We start from the raw sequence: 20,913 nt of genomic DNA on the forward strand, positions 1-20,913 counted from the left end.
AAGGTAAGAAGTTCGGGGTCTCCCAGACGTTGGACGGCCTCGGCCGACAGGATTGCCCCAGAGATGTGCAACTCAAAGAGGTTCTCTCCATGTTGCAATCTCAGAAGTTTGCTAGGGACTCCTTCGTCGTCAACGTCAGTGTCAGGTGGCCGAAGTCGGACAACTCTTGTTCCATATGCCACGTCCTTCAACTTCTCTGGGAGAAGAGACACAGAAAACCTTAGAACTCCCCACAAATGTTTACCTATATTTAACGGATTTTTTAAGAAGGAATTCTCAAGAGAACCCAACTCATGTCTGGTGGCAGTCATTTGGTTTCGGCATGAGATCCAATGGAGCAGAATGCCACCTACTGACAGATATGATCTTTTGATCTTGTGGGGCTATGCCAGGGGTGAAATCCAGTAGGTTCTGACAGGTTCTGGGGAACCGTTAGCGGAAATTTTGAGCAGTTTGGAGAACTGGCAAATACCACCTCTGGCTGGCCCGAGTGGGATGGGAATGGGGATTTTGCAGTATCCTTCCCCTGGAGTGGGGTGGGAATGGAGACTTTGCAGTATCCTTCCCCTGCCATGCCCACCAAGCCACACCACGCCCACAAGCCACGCCCACAAAACCGGTAATAAAAAAAATTGGATTTCACCACTGGGCTATGCCACAGAGTGGTTGACAAGGAAGGGAAGTTCCACATTCACAAAACGGTTGTCCCAGTAGGCACGTCAAGACACACAAAGCACTTTTTTAATGTGATAGCGCAGCGATGGCTAACCTTTTATGTCAACCCGTGCCAACCTGTGTGCTGGAAATGGCATGTAAAACCATCCGCCTGGCCATCACACATGCGGGAGTGACGAAACCCGGAAAAGCAGCGTTCCATCACTCATACGCGTGCCGTCACCCAAACTTCCAGTTTCCAGCATGGAGGTGCCCATGATGAACAGCTGGCTATCGCGCATGCGCACAATAGAAACTCGGAATTTTGGATGCCATTGAGCCAGGAGTGAAATGCTCCCGGTTCAGACCGGATCGCCTGATCCGGTAGCGATGTCGGCTGGTAGTTCGGCAAACCGGTAGCAAAAATCCATGGCCTCGCCCCCTGCTCCTGCTGAGCCACGCCATCATCAGAGGTGGGTTTTTTTTTTTACTTTTAAAAGCATTTTTTCTTCAGCCGACTGTTGTGTCTTGCCCGCCCTCAGAGCAGCCGGGGCCTTCTTATCTGCTCCCGAACACGGAGGAATGTATGCCTTCCAGCCCCAGTCCTGGCTCCATGCCCAGACAAACTGCAGAAGAAGGAGCATCTCCCTGCCCCAGCCCTGACTCCATGCCCAGGCAAACGGAGCAGCTAGACCCCTTCCCCTCCTCCACAGCAGGTGAGCCTGAGGAGGGTTTACTCCCAACAACAGCTGATTGGAGTAATCCTCGCATCAGAAGATTGGAGAGGCGGAGGCAACAGAAGGAAGGGAGGGGCAGGCCTTAATGAGTGCTGAGTCATGGAGCCACACCCCATGGCCTATATAAAGGATCTACTTTCTGGCAGTCTCTGAGTCAGGCAAAAGTCGAACTTATCTTGCTGAAGTCACTTACTGGTCTCCTGCCTGCTCTGAGGACTTTGCTAGGACTTTGGGCAGAGCTGCAGAGGCAAGCCTGATTCGGATTTCCCTGACCCAGCCGTCAGCGGAGGAGTGGGACACGACACCGACAATGTTTTCAGTCCGTCTTGAACTGTGGAATACCTAAAAATGAGCAGTGGGAGAGAACGTGCATACCTTCCAGCTGATGAATACGGGCATTGCGCAGGTCCAGAAGCTGGTCCATCTGCTTCCGCTGGTCCTCATGTTCTTGTTTCTCCTGTCTGGACTGCGTCAGCATCTTCTCCAGCTCCACCTCCATCCAAAAGAGCGGTCAAGAGACTCAACTACAGCTCATAGCAACTTCTTCATCATTCCACCACTATTTGTCTTGTAGACTAGTCAACGGTCTCTATTAATTCACCATCTGATGTCCTCTGATAATTATATTTTTTGGACTATAAGACACACCGGACTATAAGATGCAACCAAATTTAAAAGAGGAAGACAACAACAAAACGTTTTTGGCCTCCACGAGCCCCATTTTTGCCCTTTTTTAACCCCTTTTTTGGCCCTTTTCTAGCCTTTTTTTCTGCTTGTTTTCAAGGCTTTTTTGGACCCATTTTTGAGGGTTTTTCGGCCTATTTTCGGGACTATTTTTGGCCCATTTTTGAGGCTTTTTGGTCCATTTTTGGGCTATTTTTGACCCATTTTTGAGGCTTTTTTCAGCCCATTTTAATGGGCTGAAAAAAGCCTCAAAAATGAGCTGAGAAAAGCCTCGAAAATGGGCCAGAAAAGTCTCAAAATGGGCCCAAAAAAGCCTCAAAAATGGGAAGAAAAAAGCCTCGGAAATGAGGTGAGAAAAGCCTCGAAAATGGGCCAGAAAAGTCTCAAAATGGGCCCAAAAAAGCCTCAAAAATGGGAAGAAAAAAGCCTCGAAAATGAGCTGAGAAAAGCCTCGAAAATGGGCCAGAAAAGTCTCAAAATGGGCCAAAAAAAGCCTCAAAAATGGGAAGAAAAAAGCCTCGAAAATGGGCTGAAAAAAAAGTCTCAAAAATGGACCAAAAATCCTCTAAAATGGGCCCAAAAAGTCTTGAAAATGAGCCCAAAAAGCCTCAAAAACGAGCTCAAAAAAGCTTTGAAAATGGGCTGAAAAAAGGCCCCAAAAAAAGGCCTAAAAAAGGCCTGAAAATGAGGCGTGTGGAGGCCAAAAAATGGCTGGCAGGTGGGTGGGACTTCAGCAATATTCAGTCTATAAGATGAAGGCAGACATTTTTACCCCCTTTTGGGAGACAAAAAAATGTGTCTTTTAGTCTGAAAAATATGGTATTATTCTTCCAACTGCCCTGGTCATTGGCCAGGGAAGATACCAGATGCAGAGAGAGTCTTCTAGGAGATGAGAGATGGTGATATTGTTATGTATTAACAGTTGTGCCTTTAAATATTTGAGCGGGAAATCAGCACGTTGCTGATTGGACGAAGCCTCCAGCAGAACTGTATAAAAGGAGAGGTTTTTGCCCCAGCCTGTTGCTGGGTTCACCCTATATTAAAGAGCTGTTGTCACTACCCTGGTCTCCAGCCTCGTTACTTCCCGAACTTAACATTGGCGACGAAGGTGGGATCTCGAGGCTAAGGAGAACCAGAACCGAGCTGAAGCACGCTAGTCCCGAACCCAGCAAACTCAGGGCAGAAACGCGGAAATGGCAAACACGCCACCCGCACCGTACAACCCGGGCAAGGAGAAATGGGGAACATATATGACCCGTTTCGAAAGCTTTCTAGAAGCCAACGAACTACAGATAACCGCAAGCGGGCTTACTTCCTAAGCCATTGCGGGCCGGAGGTAATCGAGATTGCGGAAGCCCTGGCAGAGCCAACGCCGATACAATCGGTATCGTGGCCGACTCTGCAGACTTTGCTGAAGAACCATTTCGCACCGACGCCGTCCAAATACGTGCAGCGGTTTGAATTGAGAACGAGACAGATGGAGGGCGAGTCCATCGGTGACTACATGGCCGCTTTAAGAAGAGCGTCCAAGGACTGCGGATACCGAGACTTAGACGAAGTGCTACTCGAGCAACTCATCCGAGGGGTCAAGGACATCCGCCTACGGCGACGACTGCTAGCCAGGAGCAACCTGACACTAGCCACCGCCCTGGACGAGGCCAGAGCACACGAAATGTCTACTAAAGCAGCAGAGACTCTGCAAAAGCCTCTTCAATCCAAGACGAGCGCAAAGCCAACGCCAGTACACCAGGAGGAGATTCAGTCCGAATCCGAAGGTGAGGGCGAGGATGAGGAAGGGGTCTGCCGGACCGAGAAACGCGACACTGAGGACCGTGACGAGTGCGGAAGCTGCGGAGGGCAGCATCAGCGCCAACGCTGCAGGTTTAAAGACGCAACATGCCGGCGGTGTGGGAAGAAAGGACATTTAGCTCAGGTTTGCAGAGCGGCCCAAACTTCCCGCCGAAAATTCAAATCGGCCAATCAAAACGCGGAACCGGAAAGGCGGCCCGCGATTGGTTCAAACAAGAAAGGCGCGAAGTCTAACCAAACGACTGTCATTATAGGCCGCGCCTCAACCAAAGTGGAAAAGAAGATTTTCACAAAGCCCAAGATCGAGGGAGTACGGTGCAGGCTTGAAGTGGACACGGGATCAGCGATCACCATCATGTCCTGGGACACCCTGGCGAAGTCGCTGCCGTCCGTCGCGAAGCGCCATCTGCAAGCACAGCGGCTACGAGTGCACGACTACCAGGGGAATCGCATCCCTGTTCGAGGGACCACCTCCGTCCGAGTCGAGTACGGCCCTCACAAAAAGACCCTGCCCATCACGATCGTCGAAGGAACTCTGCCCAGTCTGTTGGGACTAGACTGGTTTCGTGCCCTGGGCATGGGAGTGACTGGCATCTACAGAAGTGACTGCAATTTGAAAGACATTCTCTTTAACGAGTTCGAAGATGTCTTCAAGGACTGCCTGGGCAAGTACAAGGGGACCCCTATTTCCTTCAACTTAGACCCCCAGGTAGCCCCCATTAGGCTTAAGGCGAGGAGAGTCCCTTTTGCCCTAAAACCAAAAATTGATAAGGAGCTGGACAAGCTCATAAATCAGGGGGTTTTGGTGCCAGTCGATCACGCAAAGTGGGAGACGCCAATCGTCACCCCCATCAAATCGGACGGGTCAATTAGAATTTGCGCTGACTACAAGGCGACGCTTAACAAAGCCTTACAGAAAAGCGTGCCGTTCCCGTAGTGCAACATTTATTGCACTCCTTGGGGCAAGGGCAAGTCTTTGCAAAGTTAGACTTGGCCCAAGCCTACCAACAACTGCCAGTAGACGCCCGCACAGCCAAGCCCAAACGATTGTGACGCACAGGGGCATTCAAGTGCACCCGATTGCAATTTGGGGTTAGTGTGGCACCAGGGCTGTTCCAAAACCTGATGGAACGACTACTGCAAGGGCTCCCAGGGTAGTTCCCTACTGATGATGTCCTAATTTCAGGGAAAACATGGAGGAATTGGGGAGCGGTTAAGAAAGGTCTTGAGCATTTTCCGGACAGCGGATTAAAAGTCAAGACAAATAAATGTCAGATAGGGGTCGAATCGGTCGATTTCTTGGGCTACGGATAGACAAGAAAGGAATTCACCCTACTGAGAGCAAAGTTAAGGCAATTAGGAAGGCTCCAGCGCCCAAAAACAAAGCAGAGCTGCAGGCATTCCTGGGATTGGTTAATTTTTACGGTCTTTTGAAGAACAAAGCAACCGTTGTGGAACCGCTGCATAGGCTCTTAGGGAAAAATACTGTTTGGTCTTGGGGAAAGTCAGAAAATAGGGCTTTTGAAGCAGTAAAGAACCTGCTCTCAAGTGATAGCCTGCTCATCCAATATCACGACTCACTACCCTAGTGCTGGTTTGCGATCGTCCCCTTATGGGGTGGGGCTGTACTCAGCCATAGACTTCAAACGGCACAGAAGCCCCTATAGCGTTCTACTCTAGAACGATGTCCTCCCCAGAGAGGAACTACAGCCAATTAGACAAAGAAGCATTAGCCATTGTATCAGGGGTCAAAAAATTCCATGAGTATGTCTTTGGGCGGAATTTTGAAATCGTGACTGACCACAGACCGTTACTGGGATTACTGGCCGGCGACCGGCCAACGCCTGTGGCACTTTCGCCACGTTTGACTCGATGGACTATATTTTTAGCCGCTTACTCATACAAGCTGCAGCATCGACCGGGGAAAGAAGTGGGGCATGCAGACGCATTGAGCCGATGCCCACTGCCAGGGGCGATCAAGACCCCACTCCGGGACACCCATCCTCCTTATTGACTCGTTGGACTCTGGCCCAGTCACATCAAAGGAAGTGGCTCGGCATCATACCGGGACATTGTGTTAAGGACTGTACCGGTTGGGTACAGAGAGGGTGGCCGCTGCGCCGGGCGAACGGTTCAAAGAATTTGTTAAGAAACGTGATGAGCTCTCGGCTCAAGGGGTGCCTGTTATGGGGTGATCGTGTAATAATTCCTGTTAAATTAAGGGCAAGGTATTGGACCTCCTCCACGAGGGTCACCCAGGCATCGTAAGGATGAAGGGGTTAGCTAGAAGCTATGTATGGTGGCCACTCATGGACGCAGAGATTGCTGAGAGGGTAGGGAAATGCCAAGCTTGCCAAGAGTCCAGACCGCTACCCCAACAGCCCCAGTCAGAGAATGGGAAAAGCCCCAAGGGCCTTGGTCAAGAATCCACATTGACTTTGCTGGCCCTTTCACGGCCAAACGTTCCTAGTGGTGGTGGACGATTTTCCAAATGGTTAGAGATCATACTTATGAAGTCCACCACAGCCAAGCAGTAATCGCAACCCTGCGCCACCTATTCGCAACTCACGGGTTGCCGGACACTCTGGTGTCCGACAATGGGCCCCAATTCCACGGCAGCCCAGTTTGAAGAGTACCTGGCAGAGGAAGGCATCCGACATGCCCTCTCTGCACCTTTCCACCCTGCGCCGAATGGTTTTGCAGAGCGTTCCGTCCGGAGCGCTAAGGAGGCATTGTCCAGGCTCAAGCCAGGTGACTGGCAAACAAAATAGACTTTTCCTAGCCGTCCAGCACAGAACCCCAAGCACAGCCACGGAAAAGCCCAGCCGAATTGCTAATGGGACGAAACTCCGTGCCCACTTGATCGCTTGAACCCCATTACACACCCGAGGGTTACAAGGGGAGCTAGAAAAACAAGGAAATGAGCATAGGCGACCGGGTGTGGGCCCGAAACTATGGGGACGGCCCGAGTTGGGTCGCGGACAAGTAACAAAAGTAACAGGGCCAAAATCGACGTGGTAGAGCTACCAGACAACCGAATGTGGCGGCGCCACATAGATCAGTTAAGGAAACGAATAACTGGCCAAACCAAACCAACAGAGACAGGTAATGACCAATACCACTTTGAATCCACAGCTGACAATCACCCGGGGGAGGCGCAAGACTTAGCTGAGGTCCCAGAGTTCCAGCGACGCCATCAGGTCCCCGAGGGAAACAGCAAGGAAAATTCCAAAATTAATCCAAGGCCGGATGGCCAAGAAAAAGAGTCGGCCAATAATCCAGAGCCCGATGGCCTAGAGAAAGAGCTGGGAGGAGAAAACAGCCCCTCCGACCAGCTCAAAACACCACCCAGAACTGAACCGCGCAGGTCAGAAAGAACTAGGAGACGCCCAGGTTATTTGCGTGACTACGTCGAAAAATAACATGTGAATAAATATGTAAATAAGACCAAGTGTTTTCTGGGAGGGGAGGAGTGTTATGTATTAACAGTTGTGCCTTTAAATATTTGAGCGGGAAATCAGCACGTTGCTGATTGGACGAAGCCTCCAGCAGAACTGTATAAAAGGAGAGGTTTTTGCCCCAGCCTGTTGCTGGGTTCACCCTATATTAAAGAGCTGTTGTCACTACCCTGGTCTCCCGCCTCGTTACTTCCCGAACTTAACAGATATCATGGACCTTAGCAAATCCTTCCGCATCCTAAGTGTTAGTCAATAAGTCCTATGTATATTCAACTGAAATGCAAATTTGCAAAATTGGATTCTATCCAAGCTTAATCTTAATCTTACAGAGGAATTATTGAGTCTGTCATTTGCACCTCTATAACTGTCTGGTTCGGTTCAGCAACCCAACAAGAAAGACACAAACTTTAGAGGATAATTAGAACTGCAGAAAAAATAATTGCTACCAACCTGCCTTCCACTGAGGACCTGTATATGCACAAATCAAGAAGAGGGCCGTGAAAATATTTACAGACCCCTCGCATCCTGGACATAAACTGTTTCAACTCCTACCCTCAAAACGACGCTATAGAGCACTGCACACCAGAACAACTAGACACAAGAACATTTTTTTCACGAAGGCCATCACTCTGCTAAACAAATAATTCCATCAACACTGTCAAACTATTTACTGAATCTGCACTACTATTAATCTTCTCATCGTTCCCATCACCAATCTCTTTCCACTTATGACTGTATGACTATAACTTGTTGCTGGCAATCCTTATGATTTATATTGATATATTGACCATCAATTGTGTTGTAAATGTCGTACCTTGATGAACGTATCTTTTCTTTTATGTACACTGAGAGCATATGTACCAAGACAAATTCCTTGTGGGTCCAATCACACTTGGCCAATAAAAAATTCTATTCTATTCTATTCTATTCTATTCTATTCTATCTTGGACAGAACGTTGTTCATCTAACTAAGAACTTGTAAATGTAGACTTAGAATAACTTGGTTGCTCGTGTAATATTTTATTTTGAATGTATTGCTAATCCTCAAGGTCCCTCGTTATCTTAGGTGTTGGATAGATTTTGGTTGCACCTGATAATCCCGATTGATGCGATGCTGTAAAATGACCATGTTGCGTGTCTTCTCCAGTTCGAACACTGTCTCTGCATGGGCAGCCTCGGCCTCGTGCAGTTGTCGCTTTAGACTGTCCTGGATGGAGATTTCAATCATTTCCTGATCTCTTTCTGCAATGTCTGCTGACAGGCTCTGGGAGGGAGGGATGAGCGAGGGAGGGAAGGGGGAGAAAAGGAAGGAAGGGGGAAGAAAGGGAGAAAAGGAAGGAGGGAGGGAGGGAGGAAAGGAAGGAAGGAGAGAGGGAAGAAAGAAAGGGAGGAAAGGAAGGAAGGAGAGAGGGAGGGAGGGAGGAAAGGAAGGAAGGAGAGAGGGAGGAAGAAAGAGAGAAGAAAAGGAGGAAAGGAGAGAGGGAGGGAGGAAAGAAGGAAGGAAGGAAGGAAGGGGAAGGAAGGAAGGAAGAAGACAGGGAGGAAGGAGGAAAGGAAGGAAGAAGCAGGGAAGGAGAGAGGGAGGAGAGAGGAGGAAGGAAGCAAGGAAGGGGAAGAGGAAGGAGAGGAGGAAAGGAAGGAAGGAGAGAGGGAGGAAGAGAGAGAAGAAAGGAGGAAAGGAGAGAGGAGGGAGGAAAGAAGGAAGGAAGGAAGGGGAAGGAAGGAAGGAAGAAGACAGGGAGGAAGGAAGGAAGCAAGGAAGAAGCAGGGAAGGAGAGAGGGAGAGAGGGAGAGGAAGGAAGCAAGGAAGGGGAAGAGGAAGGAGAGAGGAGGAGGAATGGAGAGAGAAGAAGGAAGGAACAGGGAGGAAGGAGAGAGGAGGGGAAAGGAAGGGAGGAGGGAGGAAAGGAAGGAAGAGAGAGGAAGAAAGAAAGGGAGGAAAGGAAGGAAGGAGAGAGGGAGGGAGGGAGGAAAGGAAGGAAGGAGAGAGGGAGGAAGAAAGAGAGAAGAAAAGGAGGAAAGGAGAGAGGGAGGGAGGAAAAGAAGGAAGGAAGGAAGGAAGGGGGAAGGAAGGAAGGAAGAAGACAGGGAGGAAAGGAAGGAAGGAAGGAGGAGGCGGGGAAGGGAGAGAGGGAGGGAGGGAGGGAGAGGAAGGAAGCAAGGAAGGGGGAAGAGGAAGGAGAGAGGGAGGGAGGAATGGAGAGAGAAGAAGGAAGGAACAGGGGAGGAAGGGAGAGAGGAGGGGGAAAGGAAGGGAGGGAGGGAGGAAGAGAGAGAGGAAGAGAGAGAGGAAGGAAGGAGCAGGAGAGGAAGGGAGGGAGGGAGAGAGGAAGGAAGGAAGGAAGGAAAGAAGGGGAGGAAGGGAGGAAGGGAAGGGAACGAAGGAAGGAAGGAAGGAAGAGGCAGACACAGAAAGAAAACAAAATATGGATTTTCAAATGCTTGGAACTGTCAAAACAACTCAGCGTGACACTCTACCACTCAGGAAACACAATTACTTATTCACGATCCCCTCTGTTATCATTTTCGCAAGGTTGCCAGCATGTTTGCTTCTTGCTTGTTCACACATAAGCACCTTCAAAGAACCCTTTTCAGACTGAATTAAGACAAGCTGGCTTCAAAACCTCTAACCCTTTTGCTCAGACTTTGTTACCTTTACTGCTGCTCGACCTGGATTCATAACAACCTACCTGAGTTGGGTTGGACTGAGGCGGTTCCTCCAGCACCCGGATTTCCAAGATGGCCACCCTCTCCCGAAAAGAGTCGACTTCCTGTTTCAGCGCGTCATTCTGAGCTTGTCGAACAAATCAACGGGAATTAGGATAGTTTAAAAGCATTTAAAAATCCAATCAAAAGCGTTGATTAGACTTGGCCGAATCAGCAAACTCTTCATTGAGGATGCCGCATTTTTGTTACATTGTTGTTATTCTTATGTTTTGTCCATTAGGTTTTTATTTGTTGTGAGTCACCTTGAGTGTTGTATAGAAAAAGGTTGCGTGTGGGTGTGTTTGTGTGTGTCAGACCTGAAAGCCGTCTTTTCTGTTTGGGCCTTCAGGCCTGCTACATTTTCTTCTGTGGGAAAATGAGAGGGGGGGATTGCATAGAATGTGAATGATATGCAGTCAAAATAACATTCCTTTCTCAGAGAGTCAAGGATGCATTGCCCTGGCACCTGGAGTCACATGACTGGGAAGGTGTCTCCAGTTTGGATGGTGGATGATTGGACCGTGTCATGGACATGAGGGTGCTGAGCAGGGAGAAAAGCTGGAAACTCTCAGATTTGGGTTTTCCCAGATGTGCCAGTATGACAGCTTCAATAAAAAGGAACTTTGAGGAGACTCAAGCCTCAGAGTCTTCTTTAGTTGGGGGTGTTACTTTGAACCCTGACATTGTGTGTGTATACGTGTGTGTGCATCTGTGCATATGGGTTGGACTTTGAAGAAGCAGATGGAAAGAGTATTGAAAGTCTTCAACTCTGGTGTTGGGGAAGACTTTTGAGAATAGGATGAACAGTCAAGAAAACAGCCAAACTGAACAAGTCAACTCAAATTCTCACTTGAGGAACTGATGACCAGACTCAAACTGTCCATGCTTCCCTCAAAAATAAGGCCGGTTCTTATATTAATTTTTGCTCCAAAAGATGCATTAGAGCTTATTTTCAGGTGGTGTCTTATTTTGGGGGCGGAAGTACGGTATTTAATGCATCCATCTGGTTGACGATCTTAACTAGAGCTTATTTTTGGGGTAGGGCTTATATTGTGAGCATCCTGAAAAAAATCATGCTAGGGCTATTTTTTGGGAAACATGGTATTGTCAACCCTGAAGTTGGCTGAACGGTGGCAGTTTTCTTTTTTTGTAGTTTTCTAGGGAGGTGTTGCGGTCCGCCAGCAGCCTGTGGAACTGGCAATGGAGTCGGACAGTGATGAGGCTGAGGAAGAACATGGGCTAGCCCTGGAGGCTGGGTGGGCGTGGCTATGTGACTGGGGGATCAAAAACCAGAAACTCACTAACATTGTCCTGCTGGAGCAGGGTTGGACTAGATCAGAGGTCTCCAACCTTGGTCACTTTAAGACTTGTGGACTTCAACTCCCAGAATTCCCCAGCCAGCTTTGCTGAGTTGAAGTCCACCCTTCTTAAAGTGGCCGAGGTTGCGAAACATGGCCCTATAGCATCTCCTATTGACATGGTATAAGTATTGATTAACGTCGTTCGTGAATCCCCCCCCAAATGGTTGCATTGCCCATAACTGGCTAGGGAATTCTGGAAGTTGAAGTCCATGCATCTTAAAGGTTGAGAAACAATATCATATGGGAAAGCTGAATGGTCCCAATCCTTACTATGATGTGTCCATAATCAGGGCCTAGAATCTTCTCGTTGAAACGAAGTAGGTATGTTTAGATTCCTTTAATCAAAATTTGTCCTTAGCACTTAGTTCTGCCCTGCATGTTGCACGACGATTCTGCAAGCTTCTAATGTCAACTGATCCCTTACCTTTTTCTTTTTTTAGTTGTTCCTCTAGAATCTCCTTCTCGACCAAGGCTGAGTTGAGTTGATCTTCCAAAGAAGAAGTATTGTCCTTCTGGGGCACCTGGTCCAGATTTTGGGGTGGAGCATTGATGCAACTGTTGACATAAGGATGATAGAAAATCAAGGACAAGTAAGACAGAAGAAGAGAATAACACTGTTGGAAGGGACCTCGGAGGTCTTGGCCTGCTGTTTTAAGGTATCCCCAAGCTGTTAGACAAGAGCCAAATATGAATGTGCGACATATTTCATGTTGCAAAAGATCCACTTAATTACTGCTAAAATGAATAGAGTAGGGTAGGGTAGGGTAGAGTAGGGTAGAATAAAATAGGAATAGAGTAAAATAAAATAGGAATAGAAGAGAGCAGAGCAGAGCAGAGCAGAGCAGAGCAGAGCAGAGCAGAATAGGAATAGAGTAAAATATAATAGGAATAGAGTAAAATATAATAGGAATAGAGTAGAGTAGAGTAGAGTAAAATGTAGAGTAGAGTGGAGTATGGTAGGATAGAGTAGAATAGGAATAGAGTAAAATATAATAGGAATAGAGTAGAGCAGAGCAGAATAGGAATAGAGTAGAGTAGAATGTAGAGTAGAGTAGAATGTAGGGTAGAATACAGTAGGGTAGAATAGAATAGGAATAGAGTAAAATATAATAGGAATAGAGTAGAGCAAAATAGAGTAGAGTAGAGTAGAGTAAAATGTAAAGTAGAGCAGAGTACAACAGGGTAGAGTAGAATAGGAATAGAGTAAAATATAATCGGACTAGAATAGAGCAGAGCAGAATAGGAATAGAGTAGAGTAGAGTAGAATGTAGAGTAGAATATGGTAGGGTAGAATAGAATAGAGTAAAATATAATAGGAATAGAGTAGAGTAGAGCAGAACAGAGCAGGAATAGGGTAGGGTAGAATAGAATAGAATAGAATAGAATAGAATAGAATGACAGAGTTGGAAAGGACCTTGGAGATCTTCTAGTCCAACCCCCTGCTCAAGCAGGAAACCCGATACCGGACAAATCTCTTCTTAAAAACGTCCAGTGTTGGAGCATTCTCAACTTTTGGAGGCAAGTTGTTCCACTGATTGTGTGATACCTGTCCAACAGTCGGTCATAATCCGTCTTCAATGAATCTCGCTCTGCTTCCAGATCTTGGATTCTCTCCTGGAACTGAGAAGGTAATAGATGAGATTCTAGGTCAGCCTGGGATTTCAGATCAGAAAAGAAGAGGCCAATTAAAAGTAATCTCTGATCCAAGTGACGGGTCCAGATTGGATCCTAAAAGCAATAGAATAGAATAGAATAGAATAGAATAGAATAGAATAGAATAGAATAGAATAGAATAGAATAGAATAGAATAGAATTTTTATTGGCCAAGTGTGATTGGACACACAGGGAATTTGTCTTGGTGCATATGCTCTCAGCGTACATAAAAGAAAAGATACGTTCATCAAGGTACAACATTTACAACACAAATGATGGTCAATATATCAATATAAATCATAAGGATTGCCAGCAACAAGTTATAGTCATACAGTCATAAATGGAAAGAGATTGGTGATGGGAACTATGAGAAGATTAATAGTAGTGCAGATTCAGTAAACAGTCTGACAGTGTTGATGGAATTATTTGTTGAGCAGAGTGATGGCCTTCAGGAAAAAACTGTTCTTGTGTCTAGTTGTTCTGGTGTGCAGTGCTCTATAGCGTCGTTTTGAGGGTAGGAGTTGAAACAGTTTATGTCCTGGATGCGAGGGGTCTGTAAATATTTTCACGGCCCTCTTCTTGATTCGTGCAGTATACAGGTCCTCAATGGAAGGCAGGTTGGTAGCAATTATTTTTTCTGCAGTTCTAATTATCCTCCGAAGTCTGTGTCTTTCTTGTTGGGTTGCAGAACCGAACCAGACAGTTATAGAGGTGCAAATGACAGACTCAAAAATTCCTCTGTAGAACTGAATCAGCAGCTCCTTGGGCAGTTTGAGCTTCCTGAGTTGGCGCAGAAAGAACATTCTTTGTTGTCCTTTTTTAATGATGTTTTTGATGTTAGCTGTCCATTTTAGATCTTGCGATATGATAGAACCTAGAAATTTGAAGGTTTCTACTGTTGATACTGTGTTGTCTGGTATTGTGAGAGGTGGAAGTATGGAAGGGTTTCTCCTAAAGTCTACCACCATTTCTAAGGTTTTGAGTGTGTTCCATTCCAGATTGTTTTGGTTGCACCACAAGGATAGTCATTCTATCAGTATCTATCAGAAACTGGCTGGCTGGGGAATTCTGGGAGTAGACATCCACGCATCTTAATGTTAAAAAAAATAATGGTTTGGTTCATCAAAAGCAGGAGTGAAATGCTACCGGTTCTGACCGGTTCGCCTGAACCAGTAGTAATAAATGCTACCGATTTGGGAGAACCAGCAGCAAAAAAAATGCTAATGATTCGGGTGAACTGGTACTTCCGACGATCAGCTGTGCCGCGCAATTTACATTCGCTAGAAAGCAGGAAATCCTGCTTTTTTGCTAATCTATATCACGCGGTACAGCTGTTCCCCCCCTCCTTGTTGTTCTACTTACCAGAAAAGGCTTCTTAATCCTCCTTTTTCAGCGCTGCATGGTAGAGCCTGCGGTGTGCCTGCGCGTGTGAAGCGAACCAGTAGTGAAGTGAACCAGTAGCAGACTTCAAACCATTTCACCCCTGATCAAAAGTTAAGATATCTCTGCACAAGCTAAGGTACTCCTTTTACTTCAGGTAACACTATCCACATGGAGGTCACTTATGGAATCCTCCATGCAGATACACATGGAGCACAAGAAATTTGGTGGAGAAAAATGATTCTATAGATACAGGTAGTCCTCGAGCTACAACCACAATTGAGCCCAAAGTTTATGTTGCTAAGTGAAACATCTGTTAAGTGAGTTTAGTCCCATTTTACGACATCTCTTGCCACAGTTGTTCAGTAAGGGATCAACTTCAGTAAGTAAGAACTGAACACTCAAAACCGTAGAAATGGTGGTAGACTTTAGGAGAAACCGTTCCATACGTCCACCTCTTACAATACTAGACAACACAGTATCAACAGTAGAAACCTTCAAATTTCTAGGTTCTATCATATCGCAAGATCTAAAATGGACAGCTAACGTCAAAAATGTCATCAAAAAAGCACAGCAAAGAATGTTCTTTCTGTGCCAACTCAGGAAGCTCAAACTGCCCAAGGAGCTGCTGATCTAGTTCTATAGAGGAATTATTGAGTCTGTCATTTGCACCTCTATAACTGTCTGGTTCAGTTCTGCAACCCAACAAGAAAGACACAGACTTCAGAGGATCATTAAAACTGCAGAAAAAACAATGGCTACCAACCTGCCTTCCATTGAAGACCTGTATACTGCACGAATCAAAAAGAGGGAAATGTGAAAATATTTACAGATCCCTCGCATGACAGTTTCTTTCCCAAAGCCATCACTTTGCTAAAGAAATAATTCCCTCAACACTGTCAAACTATTTACTAAATCTGCACTACTATTAATCTTCTCATCGTTCCCATCACCCATCTCCTCCCATTTATGACTGTAACTTTGTTGCTTATATCCTTATGATTTATACTGATATTGTTTCCTGATTGCTTATTTGTAGCCTATGACTATCATTAAGTGTAAAATTTGTACCTTACGACTATCATTAAGTGTTGTACCTTGATGAAGGTATCTTTTCTTTTATGTACACTGAGAGCCTATGCACCAGAGACAAATTCCTTGTGTGTCCAATCACACTTGGCCAATAAAAAAATTCTATTCTATTCTATTCTATTCTATTCTATTCTATTCTATTCTATTCTATTCTATTCTATTCTATTCATTAAGTGTTGTAACCTTTTTAAATTTGTACCCTATGACTATCATTTCTTTTATGTACACTGAGAGCCTATGCACCAGAGACAATTCCTTGTGTCCAATCATTTTAATAAAAAAATTCTATTCTATTCTATTCTATTCTATTCTATTCTATTCTATTCTATTCTATTCTATTCTATTCATTAAGTGTTGTAACCTTTTTAAATTTGTACCCTATGACTATCATTTCTTTTATGTACACTGAGAGCCTATGCACCAGAGACAAATTCCTTGTGTGTCCAATCACACTTGGCCAATAAAAAAATTCTATTCTATTCTATTCTATTCTATTCTATTCTATTCTATTCTATTCTATTCTATTCTATTCTATTCATTAAGTGTTGAAACCTTTTTAAATTTGTACCCTATGACTATCATTTCTTTTATGTACACTGAGAGCCTATGCACCAGAGACAAATTCCTTGTGAGTCCAATCACACTTGGCCAATAAAAAAATTCTATTCTAAGTCATTGCATTTGTTCAGTTAGTAACCACATGGTGGTTAAGTGAGTTTGTCTTTCCTGCGGACTTTGCTCGTTGGAAGGGTCGCAAAAACGGATCACGTGACATACACATACTGACCCCAGGACCATCATGAATATGAACCAGTTGCCAAGCATCCAGATTTTGATCATGTGACCGTAGGGATGCTGACAACGGTCGTAAGTGTGGGGGGAAAAAAACAGTCACAAGTCCCTTTTCGCAGAGCCCTTGTCACTTGGAACGGTCACTAAATGAACCGGTTGTAAGTCAAGGGCTGTCTGTAATGAGAGACCGGCCATGAAGACTTTTAAGGGGGAACAACCAACGTTTGAATTGGACCTCGGAACAAAACAGGAGTTATTGCAGCCGTCGAAAAACAGGCATTACATGGTTTCATCTAGCACATGGGTATCAAACTCGCTGTGTCACATTGTCGTCACGTGACGTATCGGGTTGTTTTTTCCCTTCGTGGAGCTGGGGTGGGCGTGGCTTGCACGTGATTGGTGTGGCCTGCGGACCGCCAGTTTGACACTCCTGATCTAGCAGAAAGACTCCAGCACTGTTGTGCCTTGTCAGCCGCCGGCCCCTCCAGCAGCTGAATCAGAGGAGGAGGTGTGAGAATCAGGGTTGGCATTGGGGCAACCTGAGAGCTCTGAGGGGGAAGAGGGAATGGAGCTGGAAGAGAGAGAGTGTGTTGTGACTCGTCCTCCCTCCTCTCCTCAGCCGGGCCCCTCCCGTCTCCAACTGGGCCTTTTATCAGACTCCGAATCTGATAATGAAGATGAAAGGCCTGTTATGACTCCAGCCCCCGGCCTTGGCCCCTGCTCAGAGAGGATTCAAGGAGCGAAAGGAGAAGCCCAATAAACCTCACTCATACAGCCTGTGTTCCTTTGGCTCAGCCTTCAGAGCAGGAAGCCAGCCAGGTGGTGGAATTACCCGGGCCTACTCCCTCTGACCCCTCCCTTTCCCAGACGCTGACAGCAGATCCAGCTGAAGACAATTCAGAGTAGAAGGACCCTCGCTTTCGGAGATCTGAGAGGTGATGCCAGCAGAAGGAAGGGTGGGGCAGGCCTGGATAAATGCTGAGTCATGAGCCACACCCCACAGCCTTTATAAAGGACCTGCTTTTGGCATTCCAACCTTGAGTCAAGCAAAGTCTTATCTAGTTGGCTGATAGCGGACCCTATCGCTGAAGTCACAACTTGGACTCCTGCCTGCCCTGATAAACCTCGAAGGAACTTGGCAAGTTGCAGAGGTTTCGTTGCCAAGTTTGTTACGGACTTCCTTGATTCAATCGTCGGAGTGGGGGTGGGACACGACAGAGAGACAGAGGTGAAGCCTGAGCTGTCCGTCAGCCCTCAGATGGAGAGTCACCAGCACCGAGATCTGGAGGTGGCTGATGAGGAAGAGGAGGAGCAGCTGAATCCAGTACCTGATGCACAGATGCACAGAAGGCAGAGGAGAGGAGAGCAGTGGAAATCTGTGGGCTGATCCTTGGGATGGAAGAGCCACCGCTGCTAGCGAAGCCCCACCCTAGCTCTGGGGATAAAAGGCAGGGGGCAGAGATGAATAGATGTGGCAGACAACTATTCATCTTCCGGTCGGCCGGACTTGTTAGCCAGCATCGAGAGAGAAACTTTTTGCCGGAGCTGCTGGTGCTCCTAATAAAGGAATCTTTGAATTAACTTTAGAGGGTTTGTCGTGTTTGGAGACCTGGGTCAGAACAAGCACTCTGAATCAACTGAAGCTTCCCAGGGATCTTCACAGGCAGCCCCAGGGAGAACGCGTGGCAGTAGTCAATCTAGAGTTCCTCACCTCGTCCAGCGTTCCCCGCAAAGGTAAAAGGATTTCCAGTCGGCTTTCCAGCACGGTCACCTTCTGAGTCTTCTCCTTGAGGTTGGCGTTCAGATCATCCAGCTGAGCCAGCAAGGCTTCGCTGGCTGACCTCAAGGCATCTTGGTTCTGGTGAAGACAAGAAGAAAAGAAAGGGGGCTCGTAAGATCTAGTCTCTAGGATGGCCTAGGAGCTCCATTCTTAGATCTGCTACTCTCTCTTTCTCTGTATGTGTCTGTCTGTCTGTCTGTCTGTTTGTCTGTCTCTCTGTCTCTGTCTCTCTCTGTGTGTCTCTCTTTATGTTTCTGTCTCTCTCTCTCTCTGTCTCTCTCTCTCTTTCTCTGTCTCTCTGTCTCTCTCTGTCTGTCTCTCTCTGTCTGTCTGTCTCTCCCTGCCTCTCTCTCTCTCTGTCTGTCTCTCTCTCTGTGTCTCTCTCTTTCTCTTCCTGTCTCTCTGTCTGTCTGCCTGTCTCTCTCTGTCTGTCTCTCTGTCTCTCTTTCTCTCTCTCTCTGTCTCTCTCTTTCTTTCTCTCTCTGTCTCTCTCTTTCTCTCTCTCTCTCTGTCTCTGTCTCTGTCTCTCTTCTTCCCCATCATTCCCAGAAATACAGGCTGTTGATAATCCATGTGATGCCCAACAGCACTTAACTTTCAAGCAGAGGTTCAAAATGTGACCTCTGTTTTACAGAATGTAGAAACAGGAACGTTCCCAACCCTGGAAAACTTGCAATAAAAAAAAATATGGGTGGATGGATTAATGATGGCAATCATAAGTTACTGAAGTTTGCAGATGACACAACAGTGATTGGTCTCATTTGAGACAATGATGAATCTGCATATAGATGAGAGGTCGAACGACTAGCCTTGTGGTGCAACCAAAACAATCTGGAACGGAACACACTCAAAACCGTAGAAATGGTGGTAGACTTTAGGAGAAACCCTTCCACATTTCCACCTCTCACAATACTAGACAACACAATATCAACAGTAGAAACCTTCAAATTTCTAGGTTCTATCATATCGCAAGATCTAAAATGGACAGCCAACATCAAAAACATTAAAAAAGGACAACAAAGAATGTTCTTTCTGCGCCAACTCAGGAAGCTCAAACTGCCCAAGGAGCTGCTGATTCAGTTCTACAGAGGAATTTTTGAGTCTGTCATTTGCACCTCTATAACTGTCTGGTTCGGTTCTGCAACCCAACAAGAAAGACACAGACTTCAGAGGATAATTAGAACTGCAGAAAAAATAATTGCTACCAACCTGCCTTCCATTGAGGACCTGTATACTGCACGAATCAAGAAGAGGGCCTTGAAAATATTTACAGATCCCTCACATCCAGGACATAAACTGTTTCAACTCCTACCCTCAAAACGACGCTATAGAGCACTGCACACCAGAACAACTAGACACAAGAACAGTTTTTCCCGAAGGCCATCACTCTGCTAAACAAATAATTCCCTCAACACTGTCAAACTATTTACTAAATCTGCACTACTATTAATCTTCTCATCGTTCCCATCACCAATCTCTTTCCACTTATGACTGTAACTTTGTTGCTGGCAATCCTTATGATTTATATTGATATATTGACCATCATTTGTGTTGTAAATGTTGTACCTTGATGAACGTATCTTTTCTTTTATGTACACTGAGAGCATATGCACCAAGACAAATTCCTTGTGTGTCCAATCACACTTGGCCAATAAAAAATTCTATTCTATTCTATTCTATTCTATTCTATTCTATTCTATTCTATTCTATTCTATTCTATTCTATTCTATTCTAATGTTTAAGAAAAGAGAAGGCGAGGAAAACTTGACAGAAAAAAACTCTTTAAGTTTAGCAGAGAACATGATGAAGAAAGGGGCAGGAAGACCCCAAGGGAAGCTGAAGAACAGCTTCCTCACCCTATCTGAACATATTTTCAGATGTTTCACAGTTCTGTTCTGAAGTCTAATGGGTTGGGAAATATTCCAGTGGTGGTATTCAGCCAGTTCTATCCGGTTCGGGCAAACCGGTAGGGCCGACTGCGGGATGCCCTACCCACCCACGCGGACATCATGACGTCCCATTTTTCCGTGTTTTCGAGGCTCTACGCCTGCGCGGAAGTAAATAGCACCCCTGAAATATTCCATGAAAATACCAGTAGAAGAGAATATTGGAAGCTCAGGGTTGAATTGTGGAGATCTCTGGTGGTCTCTGAGGGTGGTTGTTTTCTTGCAGATGTTTCATCCTACCCTCAAAATGACGCTACAGAGCACTGCACACCAGAACAATTAGACACAAGAACAGTTTTTTTCCCGAAGGCCATCACTCTGCTAAACAAAGAATTCCCTCAACACTGTCAAACTATTTACTAAATCTGCACTACTATTAATCTTCTCATCATTCCCATCACCCATTTCCTTCCGCTTATGACTGTATGACTAACTTTGTTGCTTGTATCCTTATGATTTATATTGATATTGATTGTTTCCTGGTTGCTTATTTGTACCCTATGACTATCATTAAGTGTTGTACCTTAGAATGCTTGACGGACGTATCTTTTCTTTTATGTACACCGAGAGCATATGAACCAAAGACAAATTCCTTGTGTGTCCAATCACACTTGGCCAATAAAAATTTCTATTCTATTCTATTACTCAACTAGGTAACATCACCTGTAACAACAACAGAGTTGGATGGGACCTTGGAGACCTTCTAGTCCAACCCCCTGCCCAGGTAGGAAATCCTACACCATTTCAGTCAGATGGTTATCCAACATTTTCTTAAAAACTTCCAGTGTTGGAGCATTCACAAGTTCTGGAGGCAAGTTGTTCCACTGATTAATTGTTCTAACTGTCAGGAAATTTCTCCTT

General features: G+C 45.9%; 1 protein-coding gene across 1 annotated transcript in view; it reads right to left on the reverse strand.

The window, feature by feature from the left end:
• The window catches only part of RPGRIP1 (RPGR interacting protein 1), a 36,142-nt gene extending 26,012 nt beyond the window's left edge, over positions 1 to 10,130 (reverse strand). The window contains exons 1-4 of the mRNA XM_058182404.1: positions 10,033 to 10,130; positions 8,433 to 8,606; positions 1,767 to 1,884; positions 1 to 196 (exon numbers count right to left, since the gene is read on the reverse strand). The exon at positions 1 to 196 is cut by the window's left edge and continues 257 nt beyond it. Coding sequence (XP_058038387.1) covers positions 1 to 196; positions 1,767 to 1,884; positions 8,433 to 8,570 — 452 coding nt within the window. The 5' untranslated portion in view covers positions 8,571 to 8,606; positions 10,033 to 10,130. The remainder of the gene's footprint in view (positions 197 to 1,766; positions 1,885 to 8,432; positions 8,607 to 10,032) is intronic.
• Positions 10,131 to 20,913: the final 10,783 nt, after the last annotated feature.

This window comes from Ahaetulla prasina, chromosome 4 (genome assembly GCF_028640845.1).
Source record: "Ahaetulla prasina isolate Xishuangbanna chromosome 4, ASM2864084v1, whole genome shotgun sequence".
Lineage (NCBI taxonomy): Eukaryota > Metazoa > Chordata > Lepidosauria > Squamata > Colubridae > Ahaetulla > Ahaetulla prasina.